The 16401-nt window shown below is 39.5% G+C and overlaps 1 protein-coding gene across 2 annotated transcripts in view; it reads left to right on the top strand.

Moving 5' to 3' along the window:
* The first annotated feature begins 4134 nt into the window (after positions 1-4134).
* The window catches only part of glra1 (glycine receptor, alpha 1), a 109313-nt gene continuing 97046 nt past the window's right edge, over positions 4135-16401 (top strand). For both annotated transcript variants that reach the window (XM_079352345.1, XM_079352346.1), the window contains exon 1: positions 4135-5498. In XM_079352345.1, coding sequence (XP_079208471.1) covers positions 5428-5498 — 71 coding nt within the window. In that variant the 5' untranslated portion in view covers positions 4135-5427. The remainder of the gene's footprint in view (positions 5499-16401) is intronic.

The following is a 16401-nucleotide window of genomic DNA, read 5'->3' as shown; positions in this document are numbered from 1 at the left end:
TTAAAAATAACTGAAAACATAAGACCCATAATATTCTGCATACAAATTGCACAAGTTTACACCGTAATATTGCTTGCTGTTTGCAGTTTGCTATTTGATTTTGATTTATGTGTGAACAACAAACGGGATAACCACATAAAACAGTCAGTTTGCTCAGGTATTGCGCTCAGGTGTATGCACCAATATGTGAAGTATAGGAAAATGGGCTTAAACACACTTGAGGGGTGTTACAGTATGTCAGTTAGATGCATACCTTAAAACCAAATAGATGAAATGTCACACTGATGTATGTCACACAAGTTTAAGTTGAGTTTTAAAAAGGACACAGGACAGGTCTAGTCTTTGTATCAAAAGCAAGTTCTTCCATGAAGAGAGAAGGTAAGGGTAGATGGATCAGTCAAACAAACAGCCAACTTTTACTCTTCGTTTGCTTATCTGCAGCCAGGTCACATTGGTTAGCAAATGGCAGAGACATATCAATCCCCAGCAGCATTTCCCTACTCCTCCTCGAAGATCCCGAAGGGGATTCCTGGGCCAGATGGGATACATATTCCATTCAGGCAGCTCTAGGCCTACCATACATTTCCCTCTTTAACGTATTTCAATGCTGAGGTCAGACCACTGCAAAGGATTTCATCCACATTGATCTGCTTACACTACCCAAAGCGTAAAATCACCAGGTGAGCATTTGGAAGGTGATCAACTCATAGCTTTGCCTTCTTAAATACACTGAGATACTTGACGTCCTTTCGCTTGTGGAGCAACCCATCGTCCTTGTCTGGTGACCTATCTGTCATTTTGAGACAGAGAACAAGGGGCCTTGAACCTGGTATTTGGTGAAACTGGTCTCATGAAAAAGGAAGGGTGGCACTCAAAACACTTTCTGTGACTGAACAGTCTTTTTTTGCTAGAATTGTATCCACAAAAACTTCAATCCTATAAAGAATAGTCTGGACACTTGCATACAGTTTTTTTCAGGGTAGAGCCTTCTTCACTTTTGCCGTGGATTATTTCTCCATCAATAATGAAACTTTCTGATCACACAGCTGTTCTATGTTTTCCCACCCTCCTCCATTAGTCTCACCGTCTGTGTTGGAGGGTCAGCTGGGTTAGGAGACCCACTCCAAACAATGACTGAAGCCAATTACAGCCTGCTGTGACTATAAATAACCACCACAGCACTTTACTCTGCATTTACATAAAGAGCTATAATAGCTGTGTAATGGTTTAAATATTCATCATGCCTCTTTTACATTCCACTTTCCACATCCCGCTGATACTAAGAAGAAAACTGTACAGTCACCAAGCCAGTCTGGATCTGTTACAGCCACCTACAAAGGAAGCTTAACAAAAGTTAAAGCGCGATCAAATATATAACAAAACAAGTTGGAAATAATATGACCTCTAATTAAGAATGATGAAGATGATATGGGGCAACCTCAGGTTATTCATCATAACAGAAGCCCAAATATGCACTACAAAAAATGCAGTGGCTCCTGATTAAAGCATTCGACCTTGAAAAGATTCTGTTAAATATTGTAAAAAAGAAAAAAGAAAAAAAAAAAGGAGGAAGTTCATTGAAGAGAAAACAGAAAATATAGGTAACAGGTGTCCCCAGAAACAACAAGATCAAGTACATAAACTTTGACCTAAACCCAATAACATCAACAGTCATCAGAATGGACATTGCACAAACATGGAGAATGATGTACAACATGCATCTGTTTTCTAAATTTGAGCAGAAAGAAATTAAGTTATGCAATGAAACACTCGGCATGTGACATTCAAAATAAATGAGGTTGAGCAGCCGTGGGTTTCAATCTGACCCAGGCCCTTTGTTGTCCCCCCGCTCGCTCCTCACAGGTTGGGTTTTTGGTCATCCTTTTAAGAAATATTGCAGTATGTTTCCTTGTTGTCCTCGATGGTCATGTTATAGAACAGAAAACAAAATGAGTGACTACATAAAGTATGCTCTGATTGTTGTTTGCTTTGTTTGTAATGTGTGTTTTTGATTTCACTTTTAAAATATGTTCAAAAATGAAATGAGATTACATTTTTACCAACAGTTCAAAAAGTTGAGACCATGGGTGTCATGTGCTAGAGTCCCTTGATGCCCTTTTTTTAATCCATAACACTGGCATATTTGCATAAACTGCCTCGACTTAACTAACTTGAGGGTTTTCGATTATTTACTCTGAGCTCTGAGTCCAAGGTAAAAACAACTTCCCTTTACACTAATGAAGACATCATATCCATATTCAGCAGCTCGCCTGTCGGTCTGTGTGTGATTGACTCTTTGTTAGATTGTGTTTTATGTGGTCTCTAGTCCCACTATCCCTCTGCTTTGTGATTCGTTCAATGCCTGCAGGCTAAGAATCAGAGTCACGTTACAGTGGACACTTTGGACAAAACAGTCCGGAGGAAGAAGATTGTGATTGTGTATGTGTTTCTGTTTGTGCGCAGAAATAGAAAGTGCTAAATAATATCACAGGAGTCATTGTCAGGATATCAATGTTTCAGTGATACCATATGACTTTGATAATATTGTAAAGTATCGCTCTGAGCACTCAGTAAGTAGTCTAAATACAGGGTAAATTCCTGTGGTAAAATTATCGGATTAGTTTGTGTAATCCTCTTAGAATTACAAACCATCAATATGCAAATGATGGAGCATTTCCAGAGATAATGCTGCAAAGACTTGACCACAATGTGACAAACTGGATAATTAAACTGACTTTCAGAATGTAAAAAACAAACAAAACATATCCAAGCTGAAGTCATTTTGCTCTAAGTGCAAATTTCAAGTGTACAATGATGTTTTTGCCTGATGGTGCTGAAGATGGAACGCATGAAAACTGGAGTATTCATCCTCTTAGGTTAAGGAATGTCTATTCAAACTCGAGTGATAGTTTCTGCTGACGAAATCATCAGGTAAGTATTTTTCCGCGGATAACCAAAGATGGGACTGAGTTGTTGATATCATTATTCAAGTAATGTTTTACTGGTGGTATACCTGCCTACACCTTGTTTAAATGGTTCAACTCAGTTGGTCTTTCATGCACCATGTCAGCTGTGAGCAGGGAAAGTGATGTCTGGAAGAACAACATAGAAATGCTAGATTAATGCATGTGCACTGAAAGCACAAGGAGGAACCCGCAGAGAGCCTTGCGTCACATCATTTGATAACCCTGTTAGCACATATTGTTGTAATCACACCAGAGGAAACTAGCCTGTTAATAATGAAAATAGTGACTAAAGATACATTGCCATTACGTTTTGTCGACGGTATGTACATGGAGTGATAAAGACAAAGTGGTAACATTATTGTCATTGTTTTTGTAGTTATTTTTTTGTTTTACCTGGATGGGCGTGATTTTGCAGGATGAAGCAGTATACACACTTTTTCAAACTCTGTGACCATATTTGCACGAGTGAATTTGATGATGGATGTATGCCTTTACTCAGGACGCCCTTGTTTGTGTGCTGTGTAAAGGTCAAGGAGCCTGCATTGTTATTTAAACCTTTTTTTTCTAAACCTAACCCAGTAGTGCCAATGCTTAACCACTCTTTTGCAGAATGTTTTGCATAGATTAATAATAGAGTAAAACCCATTTTTGGTACTTAGTACCCATTAAGGTACTACATAAGTAAAGTAAAGTAAATGTATATATTTGTTAAATTTTGAGCATGTACTTACTGAACCTCTACTTCAGCTTTATTTTTTTTTTATTTTATGAACTTTTTAGTTCTTTTTTTCCATAGTTATTTTGCCTTTATTTGGTTTTAAAATTATTGTTTTATTTATTGTATGTAAATGACTCACGCTGATGGTTTTTTTTTTTTTTTTTTTTTAAAGAAACGGCATAAAAGTAGTTTCACTTTCACTTAAAAACAGCTACTGAACTGCACCATCTTTTTTATCATAATTTTTGATAAGGTCAATTCAAACTCATAAGTTCTTATTTCAGTGATTTCTCCTCAGGGGGATCTGTGCATGAGGGGCAGAGCTCATATCCAGCTAGTGACAACTCTGTCAGCCAATCATTGACGCGTTAAAGGTTGCCCTGGCCAATGAGATTATCTTGTGGGCGTTTTTCTCCGCTGTGAGGTGCGTTTTTTGGAGTTTGCTAAATGACTGCAGCAAGAAAATACAGTGTCGGAGCGCGCTGAGGCTGGCTGATCTGTCTATACTGTACCTCCTTGAGTGTGTGCGTGAGTGTATGTGAGTGCGCCGGGGCAAGGGCCAGTTTCGTTACCGATCTCCTTGCAATGGAAGAGAGTCCACATCAGTCCGATACGCAGCTCTCTACCTTATAACACAGTCAACTGGGGATAAACACATTTTTCATCCTTTTGACCGACGCGGTGCCCGGATGGGAGCGGATGCAGAGCGCAGCAGCAGCAGCAGCAGCGGTCGCCGGTGCGTCTCCAACTTGACCACCAGCAGACAATGGGAGTAGCTGAGCCGTGCTGCCTCAGCGCCAAGTACTATTACTACTACTACTACTACTACTCGCCCCTGGGAGACAACTACGAGAAGAAGGAGAAGGAACAGCAGCAGGAGGAGGTAAAGAAGAAGGACAGGGAGAAGAAGAAGGGGAGTCAGACGAGTTGTACCAGTAGATCTCCTCCTCGAAGCAGCAGCAGCGCCGTGACTCCTGCAAGAGCCGATACGCACGGATCCAGAGCGACGATCCGTCAGCCTGTAGGATGCATGTGAGACAAAACCTGGACATCTGAGAGACGAACTCCTCTGTGTGTCACTACTCTGTTTTCGTGGAATTTGTGGATTTTACGCACATGCACAGTTTATAAGACCTCGGGAGACATTTAAACGCAGTTTCACACAAGCCAAACAGCTCTTTTTGAAGGATTATGTCTTATTTCCCATTTACGCGCTGTGGATCGCACAGACTGGACCTAAGAGGGTGTAAATGTGTGTCAATTAACAGCAGCCTGTGAGCGACTAACCTTCTCTCGAGCACCCCCCTCCTCCCCCACCTCCTCCCCCCCGGAACCAAAACCTGGACGAGTTTCCTCCTGCAGCTTCACCGGTACCTCTGCACGCCTCTGTCCGTGGTCCTGAAAATAATTCGGGTTGGATTTTGTGGATTTTCCCCGCTCCGGGGAGTGACACAAACATGATTTCACGGCCGGTGAGGTCATGAGCATCCCGCGGCTCAGCACCGGTGACTCCGGGATCTAAGGAAACCCAAAAAAATAAAAGAAGCGGAACATTGCCGGCTCACCTTGGAGGTCATAAACCATAACCACAACCCCCCCTTCCCTCTCCTCCTCTTCCTCCTCCTCTTTCACCACTAAAGGATCTTTTTTTCTCTCTTTGGAGGGGAATTTGTCATCTTCTCAAGAGTGTGACCCCCCTCCCTTCCCTTCAGCAACACCTTCACCCCCCTCCTCAAAACCAAAATGAGACTGGCAAAAATGTGCCGACTAAACGCGCTGGGGATCTATTTGTGGGAAACGGTAGTGTTCATCAGGTAAGCCAAGGCATGGAGTGGACTTGAGTGAAAATACTGATGTGTGTGTAATTTGAGAAAATTGCAATTTGCATTTTTATTGCTTTCGTGCCGTTTGGGACGTGCTTGAAAATAGGAGCTCCCTTCAGAAGTCTTTATGTGTGAAAAGGAATCCAGGTGTAGCTTATGAAAGTTTCCGTTGGGTTGAGTGCGTTGTTGCCATGTGCACGTGAAGCAGTCACATACAAGTGTGTTAAATTAAGTCGCACTGAATCCACGCAAGGGGGACAAAACGCGACCACTAGTGGGCGGTCTGAGTGCTTCTCCAGAGTGTCAACAGGCATGTGGAGAGAAAAGAAGACTCTGGGCTCTGTGTGTTGTGACATTTCGATGATTCTCTTATGTATGACTCCTGAAGCCCTGATCAGGCAACAGCTACACACACACAGACACACACACACACACACACAGACACACACGTGCTGATGTTTAAGCCTGTGTTTGTCACGTCAGTCTTTGTAGAGGAAGAAGTAACCTTTCTGACCGCATTTTCATCTAAAAAGAGAGGAAATGTGAACAATGTCAGTCATTCTGTAGCTCCAGATTAACAGTACACTTCTTTTAACGAAAGAAAAGTTTCCTCTCATTAGTCTCATCGGTTCAATAAGACAATCATTTGTTGTGATGATCTGGTTGTAATTTCTTCTTTCATTACCAGCGATCCATTAATCGATTAACAGCAAGTCATTCTGCTGCTGCTGCACTGCTTGTACTTCCAACCTAACCTTCAAAACACAGAGACAAAGAAAACAAGAGATCAACCATTCCTTCAATTTCAAAATGTTTTCCTTTGCTGGATGCATCAAACTGTAAGGAATGATAGCAGCTACAGATGGCCATTCTTCTACGTGTTTTCCCTTTTTTCCCCCTCCTTGTTTGTACCCATGTTGAGTTTGAGGTCAGCTCCGGTCCCTTTTCTCTGCTGGAAGCAACATTTACTCATCCCTGCTGCCTCCAAAGTTGCCTATTCATCAAGGCCCTTCTCGCATGCAGAGCCCCCCAGCATCCAAATCCTCCTGTCATCCTTGCAGCATTAGAGACAGAGTATTTTGTTAAACTGCTTCAGCCATTGGGCGCTCAAGTGGGATGTTTCCGAAAACATATAGTCACTTCGGTAACAAATGAGGAAAATGTTTGTTGTATTCTATGTTGTTTAGAGTGGAATTGTGTTGATTGGATTTGGTGGTTTCTATCATTGTGTTGATTGTACAAATAATGTACTGTACGATACTGTGAACATGAAGGTCAGTTGAGTCATAATGTTGTTGGTTGTATGGATCATTAATGTTAGCATTGAGGCTCAATAGAGTGTAAGAAAACACAAATACAAGGATTACAATGCCTTGTTTTTATCATTTATAGTTGACATTTAAAGAGTTTCTTTCAAGGATGGAGGTTTATTAAATTCCATTAATATTTGCATGTTCCTCACAGGAATATTTAATTGGAATCTCTTTATTGTCATATTTACCATATAGCAAGATGGGATATTATGAACAAACAGCAGTTTGCTCTGGTCTAACTTGGGCCAATATGTAAATTTTTTATGGTAAAATAGTTAATCTGTCAACTTGTAAATATTTCACTTTCTACTCTTGAGACTTGATTAATAGTTTTAAATTATTTTTTAAAAACAGTAAAGTAAAACGGCTTGTCTCATTTTTGCAGTAATATGTATCTCTTTGAGTTCAGGACATGCAATATGTCTTGGAGGACTTCATCTTTATACACTTCATCTGAATACATCAAACTAAAAGTATATAAGAACGTAACAAAGTCAATCTAAACCACAAAACTGGTTAAGAGAAGGCAGATTTTGTAAGGTTTATTGAAGACTTCTCCACATCCTTGGAAGACTGTGTGGTGAATAAATGAGATGGGCAGTCGAGGGGAATTTGGATTCTCGAGGTATTTGGCTTTAGGCCACTTTAAGATGCCTAATGCATCATCAACAAGGTGAATGCACTTAATACAGAGTGAGAAAGTATCAGGTGTCAGTGCCCTCCACAGGCTGTAAATTGCTCTCCTGGGATCGTGAGTAACAGCTGCAGGTTTGAGGTTTATTGAGCTCCAAAAGTTTAGGCAACAAGTCCACAACATTTTTGCTTCTCTTTCCAAACTTCACTTCGTACATGGCGATTTTCAGTATAAGAACTCTAATTCAGTTCAAGTTTCAAAATAGCAATGTCGATGTGCTCAAACGAGGGTAGGTCCTGAATCCTGAACATTAATTTGATTTACTCATCCAATTTAAGCCATAGAACCTTTGCAAATAGCCCTTTGGAAGTATCATTAGAATACATATTGCATTATTAGATCATTCATTAATGTTGATATGAGATGTGGAGTATTTATTAACTCTAGGAGGGTATAGTGTAGAAATAAAGGGAGTGCTGGGAAGTCAGTAAAATGGCTAGTGCATGATGCTGTTGGCGTGACTGGGAAAGTGTCATGTGCAACAAGAGCTGTATTAATCAGACACTTTTATTAATGTAAACTGACAGTGAGTAGTCATTTTAACTCTGACAAGGGGGTTGCAGTGTTTTTTGTCAACAGTGTTGTGACAACAACCAAGAAGTATAATATTGTTTTTAAACTTACCTTAGAGTTGTAGTATGGACACCGGCCAAAACATCAAAGTGTGGCCCACCTTGGTTTCACTGGTGGGCTTCAGTCGGGCTTTGGCACAGAGCAAGTGATTGGGTTGGCTGGTATTTAGGCCTTCTTTGATTTATGTGCTCGAAATGTGCACCAATTAGATGGCAGAAGTTGATTCTTGACAAGTCAAAAGTGGGCAAAATCTACCCATCAGAGCCCTGCGTGGAACACGTCAAGGGCCCATCTTTAATTTATACTGGCTAACCCATGTGGAAACAGGTTGGGCCTCCAGTATTCCAATCAGCCCATGTGCAACACATTTGAGCTACACCTGCACAAGAATCCTGGGATTGAAACCATCCAATCTTTTATCTGATCAGACCAACAATAAAGCATTAATAGCAAAAACTAAAAAATATACTGTATGTGTTCCCAATTAAAGTAGTTACAAAGACTCAATACATATTTGAATATTATAGAACCGGACCATTGGCCTTGGAGGACTTCATTTGCAGTTTGTAAATAGGATATATAGGCAGTCATTGTTCCAAGACACACCAATACATAAACTCAATATTTTTGAAAAACAACATCCTTTTTTTCTTTGGGTTGTTTTCCACATTGGGAATAAAGTGTGAGCTGGCAATAAGTCTATTTACTTTCACCCACTGTTTCTGCTAATTTACACAGAATGCATATTGTATGCAAATATCTCACAATATAATTTGCTAATGTGTTTGGCTCCTGTTTTGTATTTCAAACCTGCAGGCACTCGGCACATTTCGCTTTATTGCATCATGTGTGGATATTATTTCCCTGCATGGCCTCCGAGGTATTTCATTATGTGAGCTATCAAAGGCGTTTTTCTACCTGCTGCAGAGACCACCTTATTTCCATTGAGTAAGGCAGCCGTTTACATTTGGGATGGGCGCCCTGGCTGCTGGTGTTTGAAGGAAGGGAGGGTGGCCACGGGAGTTTCGCATTCAGCACACACTGTTTAGTTAATGAACCAGAGTCTGGATATTGCCGTCTCAGCTCCTCGGGCCCAGACTCTGCAGTTCCCTGCTTAATTGATATCTCTTTCCCCTCCGTCCCAACCCAGACCCCCCACACCTCATTCCACATTCAGCCTTATTACTAAACATTGATTAGCCCGTCAATGGCCAGGGCCAGTCCTGATGAATACACATTTAATGCTTGCACATATCTCTCCCTTCTCCCTCTGTCCCTGCTACTATAGTATTTGTCATATAGAAGAAGTAGATGAGAGCTGAGACTTTAGATTTAGATTGGCCCCTGAGGACATTCATCTCAACAGAACCTTTAATCTTGTATTCAGGTTTAAATCATTGAATTCTGTCAAGACAGGTAAAAGAAAGTGGCAAGGAAGTGAGATAATTTCCCTTGTTGCCATCTGCTTCAACTTCTATGTACTGGAGTTTTTCAATTAAGTAGTTTAACTTTTCTAGCAAAGTGACAATCCATATTCAAAGCCTTTTTGGTAGTTTGAAGAACACCAGTGGAAAAAGTGAAACAAATTCTTGACCTGCATTCTGGATGACCTAAGAAATAATCATATGCTGCTTTCATAATATCAGACTACTCATACCAATCAAAATTATGGCCTTGACATGAGTCCAGATGTCCCTGGCTGTGTGAAAATACTGCAGATATGTAAGCATGATTTCCCACTGCTCTTACATCACATTTGAAACAAATCTCTAAAAGGTTTGGAAACAGGACATGCATTGTTTTTGTCACAGTGGATAAGATAAGAAAAGGCAACAAAAGATAATATTAAATATACCTTTATTTATCCCACAACAGAGACATTTAGTGTTACAGTAACAAAGAGTAAGGAAAAACGAGTATAGAGCCAAAACAAGAGCTGCAGTTGTTAAATGTAGCCTGAACATTCACAGCAATATATAAAAAAAAAAGATTACCATGCACAGTGCACATAAAGGATTGTTAACACTGGCCTTTATACACTTTCATAGTCTTGCAAATTGAACAAGAAATACATAACAGTGGACTTTTATCCATGAGACAGGGCGTCAAAGTAGCGCATTGTTGCACAATGACTTCCTTTTATATTATATTTAAACCCAGACCAGGATCTGAACTATGTAAGTCCTTTACATAACCAAGTTAGCTTGATGCCTCAACTTAACCAAACTAAATGTTAATCCATGTTATAATAAAGCAGCAATATTTGGTGTTAAAAAATGAAGCCAATGAAGAAGTGCATAAAGATGCAGTTCCTCAAGTGTCCATTTGAGGCTGGCTGCAAAAGCCGCAGAAGTCCCATTAACTCAATATTAAGGGCTTCAGTTCCACCTCGTTGCATGTTTTCAGGTTGACTGAAGGTTAGCTTGAGAGAGTATTTCCAATATGAGGATCGCAATTGTTGAGCCTCAAAAGTGATGGGTGTTTTCAGTAAGACTATGTCGATGTTTTATACAGCCTATGTTTAGAATACATCTACTGTAAATCTCCTACTATCTACATTTTACTAATCAAGCTGTGTTCTGAACATCTAAGTGGACGTTTCTTATTTTTTTATTTCTAACCTGACTGGATTTTTTTCGGACAACAACAAAATCCAGGACAGCTGCAAACTGAAGCCCAACAAGAGAAAAAGTGACCCTTGGGGCTTAAGACCAAGCTGTAACCAAGAATGTGTTACCTGTTGACGCGGATGAACTTGTATCATGCAGCATGATTACTTACTTATACTGTATCACAAACGTAACAGTATTTATAAAGAACACATCTGAGCCTGAGTCGAGCTGAGGAAGAGACTTAAAGTGCACACAGTGGACATGTCGTTCTCCTCGGGCCACATCGGCCTCCTGTTATCGACTGCTCAGGCAGCAATGATTAATCAAACCAGCTAGTGTTGCGTTTCAAGAATGCCAATGCACAAACCATGACCATCAGGAAAAACCAATCAGTCAGTCAGAATGAGTGACAGGCCTTTGAGCAGTGATTGACGTCTCTGCTGTATTGCCTTTTATTCCTGGCAGGAGGAGGTTGATGTTTGAACAGCAGATTTTTTTTAGGTTAGATCAGTAAGCTTTGGGGAACACTCTCTTCTGAAACATGGTTTGTGTGTGAGTTTTTTTTTTCCTGGATAGTTTGAGATGTGTGTTCATGAATGCATTGATTTGAGCATTTTCGAGCATGTTTATGTTTTAAGTGCTTTGTGCTTAATGTGTTTTACATGGTCAGCAAAAGAGGTTAATTTGAAAGTGGAGCATATGTATACAGTTAGCTAAAGATTCCTCTCGAGGGAAATTTGTATTCACTGGTTTAGACGTAATTATGGACTTAATTTATTATCTCACACTGCTGTAGGAGTGGAGGCGGAGAGGTTTTTTGCTAGTGTGTTTGTTCAAAAAAATAAATAAATAAAAAATCTGGTAGCAGGAGTGATTTCAGCAAGGCCCATATGGGTTTTTACAACTTTGTTTGTCGCAGTGTAATAAATAAAGCACCTCAAGGTTTCTCAGTTTCTCCGCTGGAAAGAACAAAACAAAATGATCACTCCTTCTCTTCATCAGACGTTTTGCTCATTTAATATCCTCCTTTCCGTGATAACGCAGATTGATCACCTCTCTTATTTCTGGGTGCTTACACAGATCGTTACTATGCACAGGAGCATGAAAACTGTTCATCTTAACATAGGCCAAAAGTGCAGAGAATGACCTTTTCCTCTATGGATTTCATATTCAATAAAACTCTTGATTCTCTCCAACAGAAACAACAGGCAGTCCATATAAACACGTAATCTAAACGATTCACCTCCAGGCTGAAATACGGTTGCTGCTTTCACAGATCTTTATATGCAACACCATCAAGAAGTCGTTCAAGTAGAAAATGTATGCACAATCTATAGGGACAGTGTAATCTATAATTTCTATTAGCGGGTAGAATATTCAGCCGAGCCTGCAGCCACGTACCTGTCGGCTTCTGGAGGGTAACCTTGAGCTGGCCTTGAAAACACGGCTGCATGTGGGGATCTCTGCAAACAAACACATACACACAAACACACACACACACACACACACACACACACACACACATACCGTACATGCCGTCATCACATTACAGGCTAAAGCCGTCTATACCAGTTCATTAAATGAATTGATGTTGAAATTTGGCAATTCAGAGAAGGTCATTCGTCTTCCTTTTATTATGTGAAGTTAAGAAGAGCCAGGGATGTCAGTTGAGTCACAATATTGAATAAAAGTCCTCCTTGTGCAGCATTAAAATTTGGACAAAAGTGCCTTTTTCCCAGAGAACAGAGTGACTTAAAAAAGCCTGAGTTTGCGGTCGCTGTGTTCATTAAGTAAAAGGTTAGCCTCGATGTAGAGAGTCAGACAAAACAGAGCTGAGACACAATGACTTAATGGACTGTCATGTTACCTTGAGTGATATTTAACTCTGGTGAACCGTTTCTGGTCGTGGCATTCATTAGCTTTAAAGTATTGTGAGTCAGTGTTTGCTGTCAGCTGAATCCACAGGCTTGATTTTTATTTCTTTTTTCTTACGACAGATTGTAGGTATGACCGAGAACTTATCAAATAGAAAAAGAGTCTCTGTTGTGGTTGTTCTGGCAAAGATGGAGGTCGAACTTGAAGTGCAAAATGAGAGGCAAAAACATTTTACTCTTTTGCTTTGTTAACTGCAGTATATAAAGAACGTTTGCTCCTTCAATGTCATATCCGAGTTATTGTAAGACAGTGACTGCACTTGTTAGACATGGACTCGACTCCACCTGAGATGGAAAATTAAGATATGACCTAGACAGTCAAGAGTCTTTGTCTTCTTGCAATCAAGGAGTTATTCATATTAAACTGTAAGTGCATGTTTTGAAGAGAAGTCAAACCTTTGTACACTGCAAAAACATCATAAAGAAGAAAAAAGTACAACATTTGCAAAAACATTACTTTGAGTTGTTGTATTATTTATGAAGCTTCTTGTGAGGATCTTTTGGTTTTGTTGTCTCTGAACGTAGCAGTACCTCTTACTGTTTTTAAAAAAAAAATTTTTTCCTGTAGATGTTTCATTGTTTTTTTTAGATGGACCTCTGCTATGGAAAATATTACTACAAAAATAATTCTGTTTAGGCAGCCTGCCTTCAATAAACTCATGTGACACCTACTCTGCGTCAGTGGTTTAAGTCAATTAAAATAGCACAATAACTCTAAAGAAAAAGCAGAGCCATTTCTAAAAAATTCCCTTTGTTTCACAACCAGCTACAAAACTCTTACGGGGGCTTAAAAAAACTGATAATAAAAACACTATTTTTGAATAAAAAATTTTCTTAATCATATTTGATACACCAAAACACTTACACTAATAATGTACTTGAGATAGCCAGTTTTCTAACTTTACTTTGACTAAGAACAAAGTTTGTAAGACTTGTTCCACTGATATGTCAAGACGAGTGAAGACTAACAATTTAAATACATAAAATCTCATAGCTCATATAAAAAAAAAAGGTAACAAAGATGATTATGAAAAAAACATCCAGTTAAGAATTGTCAACCTGCTGATTTGTTATATTAAACAGTAAGTATATTGTCCCTGATTTTCACCATCAGTTTATCTCTAACCTGAAGTCTAATAAGAAATACACCTATAAAAATAAATCCTGATGTACTAACATCAGACTAATGTATGAGATATGGCAGTATAAGGTTATTTAGTCGCACATGCTGGCTGGATGTCTATGTTGCTGTAACTAGACGCAGATATAACAAAGTGAGAAAACGCTATCAAAACAAACAAATCAGGTATTTGGCGTGTACGGTATGGATCAACACAGAAGATAAAAGATCTGAGCTGCTCTTAATTCAACCCTCAGTGACCTTTTTTTTTTTTATTCCGCTGAGGGTTGCATCTGTCTTTCTTTCTTGCTGTGTTGAACACAAGAGTCGGGGGTCAGTGTTGAAGGATCAGGGTCGGTTGCACAGCAGAGTTGTCGGAGCTTGCTGGGATTTATTGTGTTGCTCAAGGACACTACGGAAAGATGGAGAGCTCGGCACACTCCACTGCCAGCTGCCCCTCTCAGAAATCATCTGCTGTCAGTTAGCATACAGCCCTGCTTCAGCCAAATTAAAGCCACTGTGTTATTTATGAAGCTGCCCTCGGGCTCTTTCATTTGTTCTGCAGGTACTCGGTCCATTTTTATCACTCACATCTCCCATCATAACAAATCATAGCATATATATATTTTTCTGTGATCAATTTCGCAGCTCCTCTAATGAAAAACAATCGACTGCTGCGGTGGAGTTTGCTACCATCTCTATGATAATTAACTTCTGGGCAGGTCCATTTCCAAAACTTGATCTATGATAATACATTATTGATCAGCAGACAGAGACAGATTTGCACCATAAATATCGGAGTGTATTATTAAAGCACTCTCAGCTCTGAAACTCGGTTACAGTGAAGGAAAGTTCTTTGACATGTTTCTGTTTTAGCGACAGTACATGTAGGTTTGTGTCACTGAAGTGCAGTGAGAGCACAGCGGAAGACACATGTTGAGGTTGTGTTACAGAAGCTGTTTAGAAAGAGAGTGAGAGGGGAAAGTTTTTACTTTGTTTACTACTCATAGTTGTATTGTTGTCTTAGAGAATACAACCAAGCCTAATAAGACATGAGTCCTGCAACATTTACTGATTTTGAGTGATATTTCTGTTCTTTGCATTGGAAGCACAGATATGAAAAATAAGGTTATGATCAAGTAGTTTATCCTGACTCTTTTCAAACCGTAAATTTTCTTTTGAACTGTTTAATACTTTAACAGATATGAGAAATTTGTTAAACTTATTTCTGCCTATAAGTATTTTCACTTCTGAGGGTTTGTCCAGGATCTGAAGTAGAGAAATGTATGGGTTGGGCATTTACTTCCATTTCAGTGTAAAGCATTATAATTTATGTTTATGTTTAATTTAACTTATAATTAACTGTGGATTTAAAAAAAAACAACAACAAAAAAAACACTACACTATATGCAAGCCAGCTCACATGAGAGTAAAGGTAGCTCATGAAGTATATATTCTCAGCCTCGGAAATTTAGCAGAATAAAAAAAAAGGGTTCCAACAGTTTACTAGAGGACATAGTTTGACCTTTAGAAATGACAGCAGGATTTGGTGACTGAAGTTCACAGGTTCATTTCTTGCATCAAGCACTCATACTGCGTCCATCAGCAGCCCGGTGTTCTGTCAAAGTGACACACATCCTCGCCTTGTCACAGAGAGTCAAACGTCACTAAATGCTCAAAGTGGTCAACAATGAGAAAGCAGGCTGGATTATTACACTTCAAGGTTCAAAGTAGCTTCAAGCTCTTTGTGTCTCAAGTAGTTTGTGTTAACATGTGTGTGAATGTGTGCTGCTAACGTACTGTAATATTAGCTGACATGACAAAGGCCATAGATGCATTGCTCAACATTTATTTTGTATTGTGCAAAATTGTAAAAACAATAAAAGTGCAAGGGAATGCAAAGATAGTGTTCAAAGACAGTTAAGATACTGTAGTTGGGGGAAAAGTATATTCATACACACAATTGCAATTAAAAAAAAAAGAAACCAAAAGGGGAAAGAGGAAATGAATAAAACAACGGTTGATGAGCTTGAAGAGTAAAGAGAGATATGAGATTAGGTCTCCTTTGTCCTTTCTATCCAAGAGTTAGACAAAAAGGTTTATAATGTCTTAGTCAGGAGGCATTTAGCTGAGCTTAGCATTAGTCCTGGAAGCAGTGGTTCTAGTAGTGACAAGAACTAAAGCGTTAAATAAACTACATCTACATTATAAGACAGAGAGCATAGGAGTCAGCATTCAGAGGAAACAATGATAATTGTGTCCACAGCTCATTTTGGCTGCGGCTCTTGTGAAAAATTAGGCTAGCCATATGGTATATTTCAATTACATTTCTCATTAAATGCACACACATCGATGCATTTTAAATCCCCCCTCCAGGAAACTGTGGCTTTACTTGAGCCAACATGGAACTTTTCCAAAGCCAAACAACAGAGTGTGCAGCAGGTTGAAATGTTGGCACTAAACACTCAGTAAGAGCAGAAGACACAAGTCAACACAAACCTCTGCAGCAGCTGGAGCGCAACTGAGTGTTGAGCTGATAAACTGCACTGCACATAGTTCTGTAATATCACTCCTTAACGGAAAACATGACTTTAACTCGGCTTGTTTTTACTCTGTTGATGTGAAAACGAGACTGTATTTTGTTGTGG

This window comes from Symphodus melops (genome assembly GCF_947650265.1).
Source record: "Symphodus melops genome assembly, chromosome: 9".
Lineage (NCBI taxonomy): Eukaryota > Metazoa > Chordata > Actinopteri > Labriformes > Labridae > Symphodus > Symphodus melops.
Note: the sequence above shows the minus strand (reverse complement) of the source record. Positions and strands in the feature narration are given on the sequence as shown.